General features: G+C 62.0%; 1 protein-coding gene across 10 annotated transcripts in view; it reads left to right on the top strand.

Moving 5' to 3' along the window:
• Window positions 1-13,664, top strand: part of ARNT2 (aryl hydrocarbon receptor nuclear translocator 2) — a 134,771-nt gene that overhangs the window by 118,760 nt on the left and 2,347 nt on the right. For 4 of the 10 annotated variants that reach the window (XM_039257583.1, XM_039257595.1, XM_039257542.1 and 1 more), the window contains exons 16-19: window positions 2,306-2,444; window positions 2,952-3,117; window positions 4,007-4,143; window positions 4,671-4,877. In XM_039257583.1, coding sequence (XP_039113514.1) covers window positions 2,306-2,444; window positions 2,952-3,117; window positions 4,007-4,143; window positions 4,671-4,799 — 571 coding nt within the window. In that variant the 3' untranslated portion in view covers window positions 4,800-4,877. Of the gene's footprint in view, window positions 1-2,305; window positions 2,445-2,951; window positions 3,118-4,006; window positions 4,174-4,670; window positions 4,878-5,488; window positions 9,235-13,664 lie in introns of those variants that run through there. The other 6 variants (XR_005532765.1, XM_039257567.1, XM_039257553.1 and 3 more) reach the window with 6 other exon arrangements.

Genomic DNA, 13,664 nt, shown 5'->3' with positions numbered 1-13,664 from the left:
GAACTAGCCCAGGCCCAGGCCAGGTGGGCAGGGGCCCCATGCAGCCCACCTCCCGCTCACTTGGCCAGAACCTGCGCAGAGCGTCAGGTGCAATCAGGGACCAGGCGGGAGGGGCTGGCCGCCCCGGGGAGAGGGCCCCCCAGGAGCCTGCCCTCCCTAAGGTGGAGGGGCTTATGCGGCCCTGGTGCGTAGGCGGCCCTGGGGAAGCAGCAGGTGGCTCGGCAGCCATGCCCCGGGTTAGCGGGCCGGGGTGCAGGGAGGCCCGGGGGCGGCTGCAGCCAGCGCTTTGGCTGGGTGTCCCTGCACGCAGCCGGCCCCAGGCTCCGGGCTCCGGGCCCCAGGCAGCAAGTCCCTGGCCTGGGGCAGCAGGATGGGACAGCAGCCCAGCGAGCAGCCCCGGAGCTTTGCTCACTGCCGGGGGCCGTCCCTGCGGCCCAGCGTCGGAGGCCCCAGACTCCTCTCTCCTGCTGCCGTGTCACCCGCTGCCACACTGGGCGCACGGTGGCCGGGCACGCTTCCATCCAGGCTGGGGCTGGGCATGTGCTCATCGAGTCCACGTGGCCCTTCCGCCAGCCCCTCCGTCTGCAGCAGGGCAGCGGGGAGGGAGGGCCCTGGGCCGGGCCCAGGTGGCGCACCCAGGGAAGGCCTGGCCAATCCCGAGCCAAGCCTGGAAGCGGAGGTCACGTTGTCGCTCAATGAGGCGACGGCGTGTGGGCCTCAGGGTGTGCTGAGCGAAGCCGGGACGGGGAGAGGCCAGAGAGGCTTCGGGTCCGGGGGAAGCTGGAGGGGACCGCGGAGGCCTTGAGTTCCACGCTAGGGAGCTGGAGGGGAAGAGAGACTTGAGGAAGTGGGGTGGGGGCTCTGTCGGGGGGAGAGTGGAAAGTGAGGCTGCAGCGGGTTCACAGGACAGATGGTCCAGCTTGAGATGCTGAGCTGGGGTGAGGCTGTCGTCATAGAAACAGGTTGGAGGGCATAATGGAGGAGGGGAGGCTGGTGGGGAAGGAGTCGGGAGGACGCCAGCCGCGTGCAGAGCCTCCACGAGGACGGCGCTCACCACGGCTCATCTGTGGACTGGACGGGTGTGGCGGGGGGGACGGGTGTGGGGGGGGAGGGGTGGGGGGGAGGGGAGGGGGGTGTGTGGGTGGGGAGAAGGGTGGATGATGGAGGGAAGGAGGGAGGCAGGGAAGCCGGGATGAAAGGGAGCTCATGAGGCCTTAACCTGGTGGAATGGACTGAATTTCCTGTGACTCTAAAGGGCCCGAGCTGGCTTGAGGGGAAGGGTGTGCAGTGAACAGCACTCAGAGGTCGCCCTGAGCCGCAGCGGGTGGCCTTGCCGCGCGTCCCTGAGTGTGTCCTCGCCCACAGGGCCTGGGCCCCAGCCTGTAGGTACCAAGGCCGGCGGCTGTAGCCCAGGGGCCCCTGGAGAGTGCTGGGCGCAGGGCCGGCCTCCTCCATCAGCGCCTCCCGGTTCCCGGGGCGGGGGGTTCGGGACAGGCCCCTGGAAAGAGCCACGATCAGCAGGAAAGGCCTTCTGAGGCCGACCGGGAAAATAACCTGTATGTGAAGGAAGGAAGTAGTTCACGGGGGACGGCAGTGACGTCCCCGTCGTGGCCGGGACCAGAGAGCCTTGGTGTTTTCCGTCCTCCTGTGTGAAGAGGAACCGGATGGCTCGGGAGAAATACTGTGATACAGTTACTAATAGGGTCCCCTTGTGTCTATCTGCTGCTCCCCAGAACCCACCGGAGCTTTCCGTGTTAGCTCGTCCCCCTCCCCCGACTCCCTCCTGGGTCCGCACCCTCTGCTGTGCTAGGAGAAGCGCCTGAAGGCAGGCGGGAGTCTCTCCTCACCTCCCCACCATCCAGTCTTTAATGAGTCTGTTGAATAAATGGAGTGGCTGGAAATTGGGCCTGGGGTCCACACCCTGTGACCTTGTGGCGCACACAGCAGGTGCCTCATAAACCCTGGCAGAGTCGTGAGCGGGGAGGAGGGCCGAGGGGAGGCCCCGCCCCCAGCCCCCACTCCAGGCCCTCCCCCGCGGCCCCCCCCGTAGGCGCCCCAGGGGGCGAGTTAACCAGAGCACATCGACGCTGGGCCTGAGTTTTATTCTAAGGAGCTTCTCCCTCACGACGTCTGTTGGGAGCAAGAGACACAGGGGTGGGGGGCGGGGGGGGGTTGTGTGGAGGAGAGAGCGGGCCCTGCTGGGGACACAGAGGCCGAGCACGCGGGTGGAAGGGGCAGGTGGCCCAGGGGGCAGCGTTGGGGGCGGCGCCTCTCCCGGGGACGGACGTGACTTCGTGTCTCGTAGCTCCTCCGTGGTCCACGTGCCTGGCGTGAATGACATCCAGTCCTCCTCGTCGACCGGCCAGAACATGTCCCAGATCTCGCGACAGCTGAACCAGGGCCAGGTGGCCTGGACGGGCAGCCGGCCGCCCTTTCCAGGACAGGTACGGCCTCGGTGGGGGCGGCGCCTGGCGCCCAGCCGGTGTGAGCGCGGGGATCTGCTTTCCCTGGATCGCGGCCCGGAGCCGGGGCAGCACGGGCCGCCGGCCCCCCCGAGGCTCCCCCAGCGGTTCCCCGTCTGCTCTCCGTGGCCTGGCACGGCCGTCGCAGCCTGGGGCGCAGGGGAAGGGGCGCTCCATCGGGAGGGGCCCCCCGCCCCGCTCTGGACCTCTGTCCGCCCAGCTGGGAGTGCGCGGGAGCCCGGCCGGGGACACGCGCAGCCCTCTGGTGTCACTGTGAGGCGGCGCCCGCTCTTTGCCCTGCCCGGCCCCGAACGCGCAGCCGGACCCCAGCCGTGTGGGACGGGGGGCAGGTTCACCGAGACCTGCCCCGGAGCCGCGGGCCAGTGCCAGCCTTGGGCCCCGTCGGCCGGGAGGGCTGCAGGGAGTCACGGTGGGCCTGGGGTGGCCTGCGGACGACACTTCCCTTCTCCTGCTTTGTCCTGATCGTAGCACATCCCTTCCCAGTCCGGCAAGACGCAGTCGCCCCCCTTCGGGATCGGAGCGAGCCACACGTACCCAGCAGACCCGGCCTCCTACAGCCCCCTGTCCAGCCCGGCCACGTCCTCGCCCAGCGGGAACGCCTACTCCGGCCTCGCCAGCAGGACCCCGGGCTTCGGTAGGCGGGACGCGGGCGCAGGGCTGCCGGGGGGAGGCGGCAGGCGTGCTCTCCAAGCACCCGAGTCCAGGGCACCGAGCCCCCGCCTGCAGAGCCCTGGGGCCAAGTCTGGAGGTCGCCAAGCTCGGGGAGGCCGGTGGTGTTCCTCAGAGGCTTGCCGCTTGGGTCTTGGCTTTGCAGGAAGACTTTGGCGCCTCCAGGGCCCTGGGGCTGTACCCCGCCCCCCGCTGTCCTCTGAGGGCTTTCAGGCCGCCCGTGTCAGAAACACCATAACCTTGTTTGGGGCATCCAGGGAACAGCTGTAGGGATGGCCGACTGTGTAAATAGGCTGTGTGAGTAAAGGACGCCAGGAAGTTCTTCCTCTTCTCAGGATCGGAAGAGGGACCCCTCCCACGAGAGAAAGCCTCTCCAGCCTTGTTAACAAGACCTCAGGCCGTAAAGGGTTAAGTGGCCACGGCCCTTAACGCAGGCCCCAGGGGCCTATGCTCTGCTGTGCGGACTGCATGGGCCAGGGCTGCACTTCAAGTCTTCGGGGGGTGGGGGGGCTGGCCCTGCCCAGTGTCCTGAGCGGAAGCCCAGACGCCCATCTTCTCAAGGCGGGGTCACCGCTGACGCCCACTAGCGCCCGGGCCCCACAGACAGGCCCCGGCCAAAGCTCTGAGGGCACGGAGGGCTCCAGGGCTGAGCGCCCCCCACCCCGTCCCCTACAGCTGTGCCCAGGGGGACCCGCACCGTCCGCACTGACTTGCTACCTGTCAGTCAGTGTGAGCTGGAGGGGGTCGGCGGCCGGCTCTGGACGGAGCGTGCCCTTCGGACGTGGGGGCCCCTGGGCTGCGGCGGGTGGGTCTCTGGAGCCTAACGGCGGCGCCCTGCACGCGGGCTCTTACAGCCGAGAGCGGACAGAGCAGCGGGCAGTTCCAGGGGCGGCCCTCGGAGGTCTGGTCCCAGTGGCAGAGCCAGCACCACGGGCAGCAGAGCGGTGAGCAGCACCCCCACCAGCAGCCCGGTCAGACTGAAGTGTTCCAGGTAAATCAAGCGAGCACAGCCTTGTCCTAGGTACCGGCGCCTTCTCTCTGCTTCCTTTCCCCTTGCCCTTTGCCGCAGCCCCAACCACTCGGTGCAGACCTGAGTTCGGGCCCAGCCCGGGGGGGGGGGGTTGGGGGGGGATCAGAAGCCCAGGCCTCCGCCATCCTCTCTGGCCAGGGATGCCCGGGCATCACGCAGCTGGCTGCGCCTCTGACCTAGCCTGCAGCAGCCCCGCGTGCCCGTGCTCGGCCCCCTGGGGTCCGCCTGGCCCCAGCTCCAGCCACAAGTTCCCCCAGGAGGAAGGTTCCAGATGGAGGCATGAGCCCATTGACCGCCCGCTGAGCCGAGTACTCAGACCGTCCCATGGGGGCCCGAGTGAGGGAGAAGCACGGAGCTGCTTCCGTTGTGCCCAGAGCACCAGGTCTGCCCTGCAGAGCAAGGACGGGCAGGCAGCAGGAGGGAGAGGGATTGAGCGCCCCCCTCGGCGGTAACACCCCTCCCCAAGGGTCCTCTCTCCTCCTCTCAAGCGCCTTCCCGCCTGGCCGAGCAGCACCTTCACAGACAAAGGTCTGGAGCCCAGATGTCCCTCGAGGTCTCCAGAGGGACAGCACTCTGACCTCCTTCCTCCGTCCTTAGGCCTCACGGCAGCCGTGTAAGGCAGAATTCCCCGGCCTGGCTCTTCAAGGTCACAAGGCTGGAAAGAATCCTTGGGCAAATAAACGTGTGAAACACTGGCTAGGCAAAGTTATTCAGTTTCTTGACCGCAGGACTTATCAGAGCCTTTTACTACATTAACAAAGACTGAGGATATTTAGGAGTAGGCAGAGTCTGTGTGTCTCGTTCCCCGTAACTACTCGTCCACACAGTTGTCTTCTCCCAGTGTGTCTCATGGGCCAAGGATTTGACAGACACACTTTGGGAAATTGTCCACAAGGGGTTGAAATCTTGGCTATGCCTGTTGTCTGGATGGGCGCTCTGAGGCGGCAGAGCTTGAAGGGCTCGTGAAAAGTGAAGCCCAAGGAGGCAGGCGTTTGGCCCCGCCCTCAGAGCACGCACAGCCTTGCTAGGTGCCCGGGCAGATGCACCCAGCAGCGGGCTCTTGTCGCCCCGCGTCCTGGCTTGACGTGAGAGCGGGTTATGTCCCAGGGCTCGGTTTGCCTGCTGGGGCGGCCCCTTCCGGGGGAGAGCGGCTTCTGGGCGTGGACACTCGCGGCCCCTGAGCACCTGGGCTGCCCCCAAGGGTGGCGAGCGGTGGGGTGAGAGGCAGCCTGGGCTCCTGGGACGCGCAGGTGCCGGCGGGCGGGGGGTGAGCCGACTGCCCGAAGCTTCCGTTTCTCCCCCGCAGGACATGCTGCCGATGCCGGGAGACCCGACCCAGGGGACCGGCAACTACAACATCGAGGACTTCGCCGACCTGGGCATGTTCCCGCCCTTTTCTGAGTAGCTGCGGGCAGAGCGCGGCTGGCGCTGGGCCGGTGGCTCTTGTGACAGCGCCACCCTCGCGGGCGGGGCCCACCCGCGCCCTGCTTGCCCCGCCCGCCCCCCTGGCGCCCCCCAGCAGAGAGCGTCTCAGCCCCGCACCCCTCCCCCCTGCAGCGCCTCTCAGCCCCGGCCCCCCGCCCGGTGCCAGCGACCAGGAGCCCCGGTAGACATGGGGGCCGGTTGTATTTATTGTGTCTTATCTGTTGTGCTTGGGAGGTGAGCCCACGGGCCCTGGGGTCGGCTTGTCAGTAATCTCCTAGTAGACGGTTTTTGCCTTTGAACAGCTCCGCTGTAGGGTCCAGATTGAGTCCCCGGGCCTGCCCAGGGCGCAGGAACCGGGCTTCTTCCTGCCTTTGACGTCTGCGGGTGGGTGGGTGCGGGGAAGCGCGGCCAGCGGGACACAGCCCGTGTTCTCCGTACAGACGCCAGCTGGACGCCAGCTCCCTGTCCCCAGCTCAGCCACGCCTGTGTGCGCATCCATGGCACCCCTGTCCCCAGCTCAGCCACGCCTGTGTGTCCGTCCGTGGTTCCCCTGTCCCCAGCTCAGCCACGCCTGTGTGTCCGCCCGTGGTTCCCCTGTCCCCAGCTCAGCCACGCCTGTGTGTCCGTCCGTGGTTCCCCTGTCCCCAGCTCAGCCACGCCTGTGTGTCCGTCCGTGGTGCCGTGGGACACGAACCCCTGGCCCTGTGATGGGGGTGCTGTGCCCCGTGCGTGTCGTGGGGCCAGAACCCAGGCTGCGTGGTGGGCTGGGCCCCGACCGGAGCGGGTGTGGCCCAGGGACCCAGCGCCCGCTCGCTCTAACGGGCCGCTGTCTGGTGCAGACCCCCTTCTGAGGGGAAGCGACTTCTTCCTCTTCCCAGAGCCCCGAGGACCTTGCTCCCTTGGCGAGAACCCCGCCGGCGCCTCGGGGACTGCAGAGCCCCGGGTCCTTGTGTGAGGAGCAAACGGGGAGGCAGGGCACGCGGGCACCCCCATCCTGTGCCTGCTGCCCCAGGACCAGCCCCAGCGGCCACGTGGCATCAGTGGCCTTCTCCAGGTGCGGCCCCCGCGTGGAGGCAGGAACGCCTCCCACGGGCCCTGAGCCTTGTCTCCTGGGCCAGCTGAGGGTAGTGGGGTCTGTGAGGGACGGAGGGCAGGTCCACTCTCTCGGGGGCCCTGAACCCCTCAGGTGGTGTCAGGACAGGACAAGAAGAGCCGACTTCTAGAAGCTTCTGCCGGCTGGCTGAGCACAGGTCCCTGGCTGGCTGTTTCCCCGTACTTGCTGACCGCGCCCCCCCCCCCCCCCCCCCCCCCCCCGCCCTGTGCGTGGAGCCAGGCTCTCTGAGCCCCTGTGTCCTTTTCCGGACAGCCATGCTTCCGGGTGGCCCCACCGTCCCGCTGACTCCCGCCCCCAGAAAATCCCGTGTCCCTCCCGGGGCCCCTCAGGCACCAGGCGCAGACACGACCCACGCGTCCCTCCCCTGGGATTCCGGAAGCCAGGCCGAGTGTAGACCGCGCCCAGCGCGCGGGGTGTTCCTGTGACCTCTGCAGGCCGTCTGTCGGGGACCCGCGGGGCCCGTCCTGCCCAGGGAGCTCCGCCTGCAGCTCCGGGTGACCCCGGCTCCCACACCTGGGCTCACACCCGCTCAGCAGCTTTTAGAGCGGCGTTAGCCCTTTTGTACGGCGGTGACTGGAGGGGGGGCTGGCTTTACACACACTGGGGTCGCTTTACCCTCCGAGCCTCCATGCACCCTAACAGTGCCAGACCCGGGGGGTCTCAGTGCTCGCCCCCCTAGGCCCCCCTGGCCTCTGAGGCCGGCCCCCACCCCGAGCAGTGTGCGCAACGTTTTCCAAGAAAGGCACAAAGGGCCTTTGGCTCCCAGAACGGTTTCTCTGAAATGAAAACAGACTACCTGTGGCCTGGAGCCTGTGAGTTTGGAAGTTTTGGGGAGTTCATGTTGGTCCCTTCTGTTTTCTGGAGGGAATTAGGGTTCCCTGAGTGAGCACGTTAGGGGCACCCCAGCTGTGACCCAGGGCCGCGCTGGACACGAGGAGCCTGACGAAGCAGAGCAGCCTCGCCCCCGGTGGCCTCCGTCCACTTCCGTCAGCACGCAAGGGCCTGGGGTGCAAACGGCCGTGGCCTGGGTCCCCGCAGGCAAGGCCGGAGGTGCCTGAGAGCCGGCGTCGTGGGGAATGTCGTGACCCCTCCCGCGGGGTCCCGGGGGCACCGACGGGGAGCCCGCTGCAGCCGCTGGGCCGGCCCGGCTCTGCGGCTCCTCTGTTCCACGTGCCGCTCTTTGGCTGTGACACTTGGAGGCTGACACGTGGCCAGTGGACGGGAAGGACCTCGTGCCCAAGGAGCCCTGAGGCAGAGGCCGGGTCAGCGTTCAGGCCTCACAGGGTCTCCCTGTCCCGGTTGGGAACAGAGCCGCCCAGCCAGCAGGGGACCGTGTGGGGACCCCGCTGTCAGCACGGCCTTCAGCCGGCCCCTCTCCCACTGCAGCTGCGGCCCCGCCTGGGCTGGGGCTTCACCGTGACTCGCTCTGTCGCTCGCACTGCCTCTCCTCTGCGAGACCTTCCCGGGCTCTGCTGGGCCGAGCGGGGAGGCCTTCCTCGGAGCAGGCCGGGCCACGGCTGTCAGCGTCTTGCGGGAGGACACAAAGCAGCCACGGCGAGGCTCGCCCGGGACCAGCTGGAGACTGTGGCCGTGGCTAGGGAGGTTCTAGAACAGTCTACCCGCGTGTCACTCCCTAGTTTTGTTTCTGGCTGTTGCCACGTTTCTCCTCTGCTTGCTCCACCTTGCTGTTTGACGAATGCGGTGCAGAGAGTTGGGGGGCCAGGTTCTCACAGTCGGAACTTGTGTCCGGGAGCTTGGACTTCGCAGCCTGTGAAGGGACCGTGTCTCCCCCGGACCAGCCACACGTGACATGCGCGACAGTGGCCTGTGCTGGCCGCTGGCCGAGGGAGGGGCAGGCCCCGGGGAAGTGAGCGTGGTCCCACCTGCGTCCCACTTGGGAGCGGGGCCCGGGGCACCACTCCCCTCCCGCCTGCTCCCCGCTGCTTGTGACCCGTCTGCGCAGGACCCAGCCTGTTACCTGCTGCAAGCTCTCGCGGCAACCAGTCAGCACAGAAGCTCCAGAAGCCACGAGTTTGGTCAGTGCTTGCCACGGGGTCCGTTCTCTCTGCCACATCCTCGCCTCCTGCACTAAGGGGCCTCCAGCCACCTCGCTGTCCGCCTTCACGACAGCCCGGGGTCCGGGCGCCGCGGGGCAGGCACCGTGCACTTCCAGAGTCCTGGCGGGTCTGGTGGCCGAAGCTGTTCTGTGGTCCGGCCCTGGCCAAGGCCCGCGTGGGCGGCCCCGGCCGTGGAGACGACGGGCTGTGGCGGACGGGCGCCGGCTCCTGGGGCAGCCCCGCTCCCCTTCACGGAGGAGGCGCTTCTCCGACGGCGTCCGTGCACGGGTCAAGCACTTAATTGTTTCTCCTGTAGCCTTTCTTTGGATGTGAGCCGTGCTGTGTATTTCTTGAATGTCCTCTGTGACTAACGGTTATCGAGTCGGTTGTGTATATGTGTAACTAATGTAACTGCCTTTTAAAATTTCATTATAATAAAAATGACTTTGCTCTGAACGCTGAACGGCACAGGCCACCGTTGTGATCGAGCTGTTCAGGTAACATTCCCCTGGACATTGGGACGTGCCTGGTGTCAGCCTCTCCCTCAGGGCGTGTTTGTGTCTGGGGCAAAGGCCCCGAGAGCTTCGTGCTACGGAGGGAAACTTCTCGGGGTCTTAGCTACGTAGGAGAGGAAGGAAACGAACGGCGCTTCTCGCCCACTGGACAAGCTTCCAGAAGACTGTCTGCAAATGCCGTACCTGTTCATCATCACAGCCCTGTGCTGCGTGGCTGTCACTCCCAGTCTGTAGCTCATGAAGCTGGTCCAGAGCAGTGACGTGACTCACCTGAGAGCCTGAGGGAAGGAAACGGCAAATCCAGGAGGCGACGGGCCTCACGCCATGCCTCGTGTGTGTTGTCCTCTCAAATACTCATTACTTCTTTTTAAAAGTCCCCCAGAGTGTAGTATTTTAAGTTACTCAAGCCTCTAGTAAATACGTAGACATTCTAATATTTCTCTGCTCAGAGACGACTATTTGGAGTCTAGCAAAATGGCAGCCTGAGATCATTGACCACCTTTTCCATCAAACATCCAGTGTTCCTATTTGTTTTTCAACTTGATGAGCTATTATTGATACAAAATAAACTGCGTGTATTTAAAGCATATATGGGAGAAAACTTGGCGATCTTGAGTAGGCGTGGGTTTCTTAGATACTACACCTAAAAGCGTGATCTATAAAAGAATGAAATTATAAATTGGACTTCATAAAAAATGCAAAGCCTTTGCCTTTCAGGACAGTGTTAGCAGAGTGAAAAGATCTTCCACTGACGCAGAGTAAACATCTGCAAACCATGTACCTGACAAAAGATCTGTATCCAAAATATGTAAAGAACACTTAGAACTCATTAAACAAGTCGGTACAAAACAGGCAATAAATTCAAACCAGACACGTCACCAAAGAAGAAACACAGCGGGAAATAAACCCACGAGGAAATGGCGAGGGCCAGTAGTCCTCCGCGAAGTGCCATTCGAGTTCCACGAGCCATTAGAATGGTTAGAATTTAAACAGACTGATGACAGCGACACCCCCACACGCGTGCAGAATGCCACAGCCCCTTTGCACAGGAGCCTGGCCGTGTCTTACAAAGTCGAGCACACACGCACCACATGACCTGGTCTTTCTGCATCTAGGTCCTTCCTTGCCCAGGGGAAACGAGAACATGCTTCCGCACGGAGGCCTCAGTAGGAATGTTCGTCGCGGCAGTTTGCAGACGAAGCAAGAACCAAAACACCCTGAATGTCCGGGGAGCGGGGGGGGGGGCGTGTGTCCACACGACTGCAGCTGCCCAGCGATGACACAGAGCAACGTGTAGATGGAAGCAACGGTAGACACAGAGCTCAAAACCACCGTGCAGAATAAGAGAAGCCAGGTGCGAACGTACCACGACTCCGCTTCTGTGAAATTCTGGGGACTCCTCCACGGGGCGGGAGGCAGGCTGGCGGTTCTGGGGCTGCAGGAGGGGCTGGGGGGCGAGGGAGGTGCCGGGAGGCTCTGGAGTGGACTGCTGGTCGCAAAGGGTACGCAAACCCCACAACCTTGCTGTGCACCAGAGGTGGGTACGTTAAGTCATATTGTGTATAAATTATGTCTAAATTAAGTTGGTATAAAAATAATCCCAGGAGAGGTTCTTTTGTGTGTAATCTGACAAGGTGCCCCCAACTTTCCTATGGAAGAAAAAGAAATAATAGCCAATAAATGCCATTGAATGGGACCTTTGAGAAGAGGAGGAGGAAGAAGGGGAGGAGGAGAGGGAAGCGGAGCGCCCACCTTCCCGGCTCCTGGAAGGTTCGTGATGGAAAGTGTGGCTCTGTCAGTGAGATGCAGGGAAGAACCTAGAAAGATACATGTTCAGAAGGGGGTTGTGGTTTGGGAGAGTCACGGGGGCCAGGCGGGCCCCCAGGGGCCGGTAGGAAAGCCCACAGGAGCGAAGACATTTTAACCTTGTCTGCATGGTATACAACATCCAGTTCGCAGAGAACAAATCCCACGGGGATGAAAACGCCTGAACGGTAAAAAACGACATATGCAGGGCGCCTGGGGGGCTCAGTCGGCTGAGCGTCCGACTTCAGCTCAGGTCACGATCTCACAGTTTGTGGGTTCAAGCCCCACGTCGGGCTCTGTGCCGACAGCTCGGAGCCTGGAGCTGCTTCAGATTCTGTGTCTCCCTCTCTTCCCCTCCCCTGCTCATGCTCTCTCTCTCTGTCTCTCAAAGGTGAATAAAAATGTTATTTTTAAAAAAAAGCGATGTATGGAAAACAGGAGAAAAACAAGGAAAATATGTTTTTGAAATCAAATCAGCAAAGGATTTCTTCCACCAGGCGTGAAGACCACAGACAGCTCAAAGAGTGAACTCGCTAAAAAATACTCAGCTTAAAAGAAACGTAAAAGATGGGGCACCTGGGTGGCTCGATCGGTTGAACATCTGGCTTTGGCTCAGGTCATGATCTCACGGTTCATGGGTTCAAGCCCCGCATCGGGCTCACCGCTGTCAGTGCAGGGCCTGCTTTAGGCCTTCTGTCCCCTCTCTCTGCTCCTCCCCTGCTCATACTCTCTCTCAAAAGTAAACATTTAAGGAAATGTCAAAGACAACCAATAAAGTCATGGAAAATATGTGTCATTTATATTTTATATACCCAAAGTGGTATTTGGGCATAGTGTTCAGAATATTTGAAGGATTAGGGGCGTCTGGGGGGGCGTCAGTGGGTCAAGCATCCAACTCCTGATTCCGGCTCAGGTCATGATCTCACGGTTTGTGTGTTCGAGCCCCACGTCGGGCTCTGTCCTGGCAGTTTGGAGCCTGCTTGCGATTCTCTCTTTCTCCCCGTCTGTCTCTCTACCCCTCCACCGCTCACGCTGTCTCTGTCTCTCTAAACAAAAATTTTAAAAACAGGAATATATGAAGGATTTATTAAAATTGATAAAAACACAAGTCAACAGGCACCTGAGCAAAGGGTTTGAACTGCCCATTCCCAGAACTCAAATGGTATTAAATACATCAGAGCAAGTTGAGCCTCCCCAGTAATTAAGGGAAACACAAGATTAAAACAAGATCATCATGTCCTCAGATTTACAAAGTCTGATCCACACGGTCTATTGAGGATGTGGGGAAAGACGGGCCCCCCTTGTTGATGGGAGACGGGGCAGCTGCTCCGGAGAGCGTTAGGCACTATCTGCAGGTCCGAGATGCAGACCTCTGACTCGGCGACCCCAAGCCCATCCTAGGAAGCCTTCTGCAGCAGCGCAAGGGGCCGGGGAGAGGGAGATTCGTGGTGCCGTGTGTGCCGGTGGACGGGGAGGCCGTCCAATCGTATCTCAGGGGCACGGAGAGCACTCAGTCACACGAAGGAACGTGCTCCCGCCCGTAACGTGGTCTTGTTGCAAATAGGGCGTTGAATTCATATTGTTATAACTCAGGGCCGTCACGTACCTTACGCATAAATAGATAAGTATTAGAGTTTGTAAAAAAAGAGTCTCATGGACCGACCGATGGGGACAGCTCTAGATGGAGAGGGCGAGGGGAGGGGGACTGTATGGTTTGCAAGGTTAGGTCCTCCACACAGACGAAGAAAAGAGAGAGGGCGTGGGTCACAGATAAAGGGAAGAAGAGGAGTGTCTGAAGATTTATGGCCAAATGTTAAACAGCTGCTCTCATCATGGCGCCAAGCACAGGGGTGAATATCACCCTTTTCCCAGATCTGTCGTGTTATGGAAATACGTAATAATTGCAAATAAATAAGGAAGTGTGAAAACAGCTACTTAATCTCACAGAGCAGTCAGGAAAACGCAAATTAAAGTAACGGTAACACGGCATTTTCACCCCCAAGTGGGTCCGCCAAAGCACAAAACAACTCCTACCCCCATTGCAGGTACAAAGGCACATGCAAGAATTTTCTGACGCATTTTTGGCAGAAATGTACATTTTTACAACTTACCATGAGTGATAGTGTCTTTTTTTACGTTTATTTATTTTTGAGAGAGAGAGAGAGAGAGACACACACACAGCATGAGCAGGGGAGGGGCAGAGAGAGAGGGAGACACAGAATCCAAAGCAGCTCCAGGCTCCGAGCTGTCAGCACAGAGCCCGACGCGGGGCTCGAACCCACAACCGTGAGATCGTGACCTGAGCCGACGTCGGACGCTCAACTGACGGAGCCCCGGCGCCCCGAGTGACGGTGCCTTTTAGTTGAAAACTAGCCCATCTTTTACGCAGCTGTCAACATCTCAACACCCTTCCTGGTGACATAAAAGCCTCGAAACATGCAGGCGTGTGTGAGGATGCAGTCGCGCGCGGTGGGAGGAAAATGGAAGATGGAGGCGAGGCCCCTGGCGGGGGAACCGGCGGGCGACCCGGGCGCCCCCCCCCCCCCCCCCCCCCCCCCCCCCCCC

Source organism: Hyaena hyaena, unplaced genomic scaffold, assembly GCF_003009895.1.
Source record: "Hyaena hyaena isolate Hyena2069 unplaced genomic scaffold, ASM300989v1 scaffold_13, whole genome shotgun sequence".
Classification (NCBI taxonomy): Eukaryota; Metazoa; Chordata; class Mammalia; order Carnivora; family Hyaenidae; genus Hyaena; species Hyaena hyaena.
This window is presented reverse-complemented; position numbering and strand designations above follow the sequence as displayed.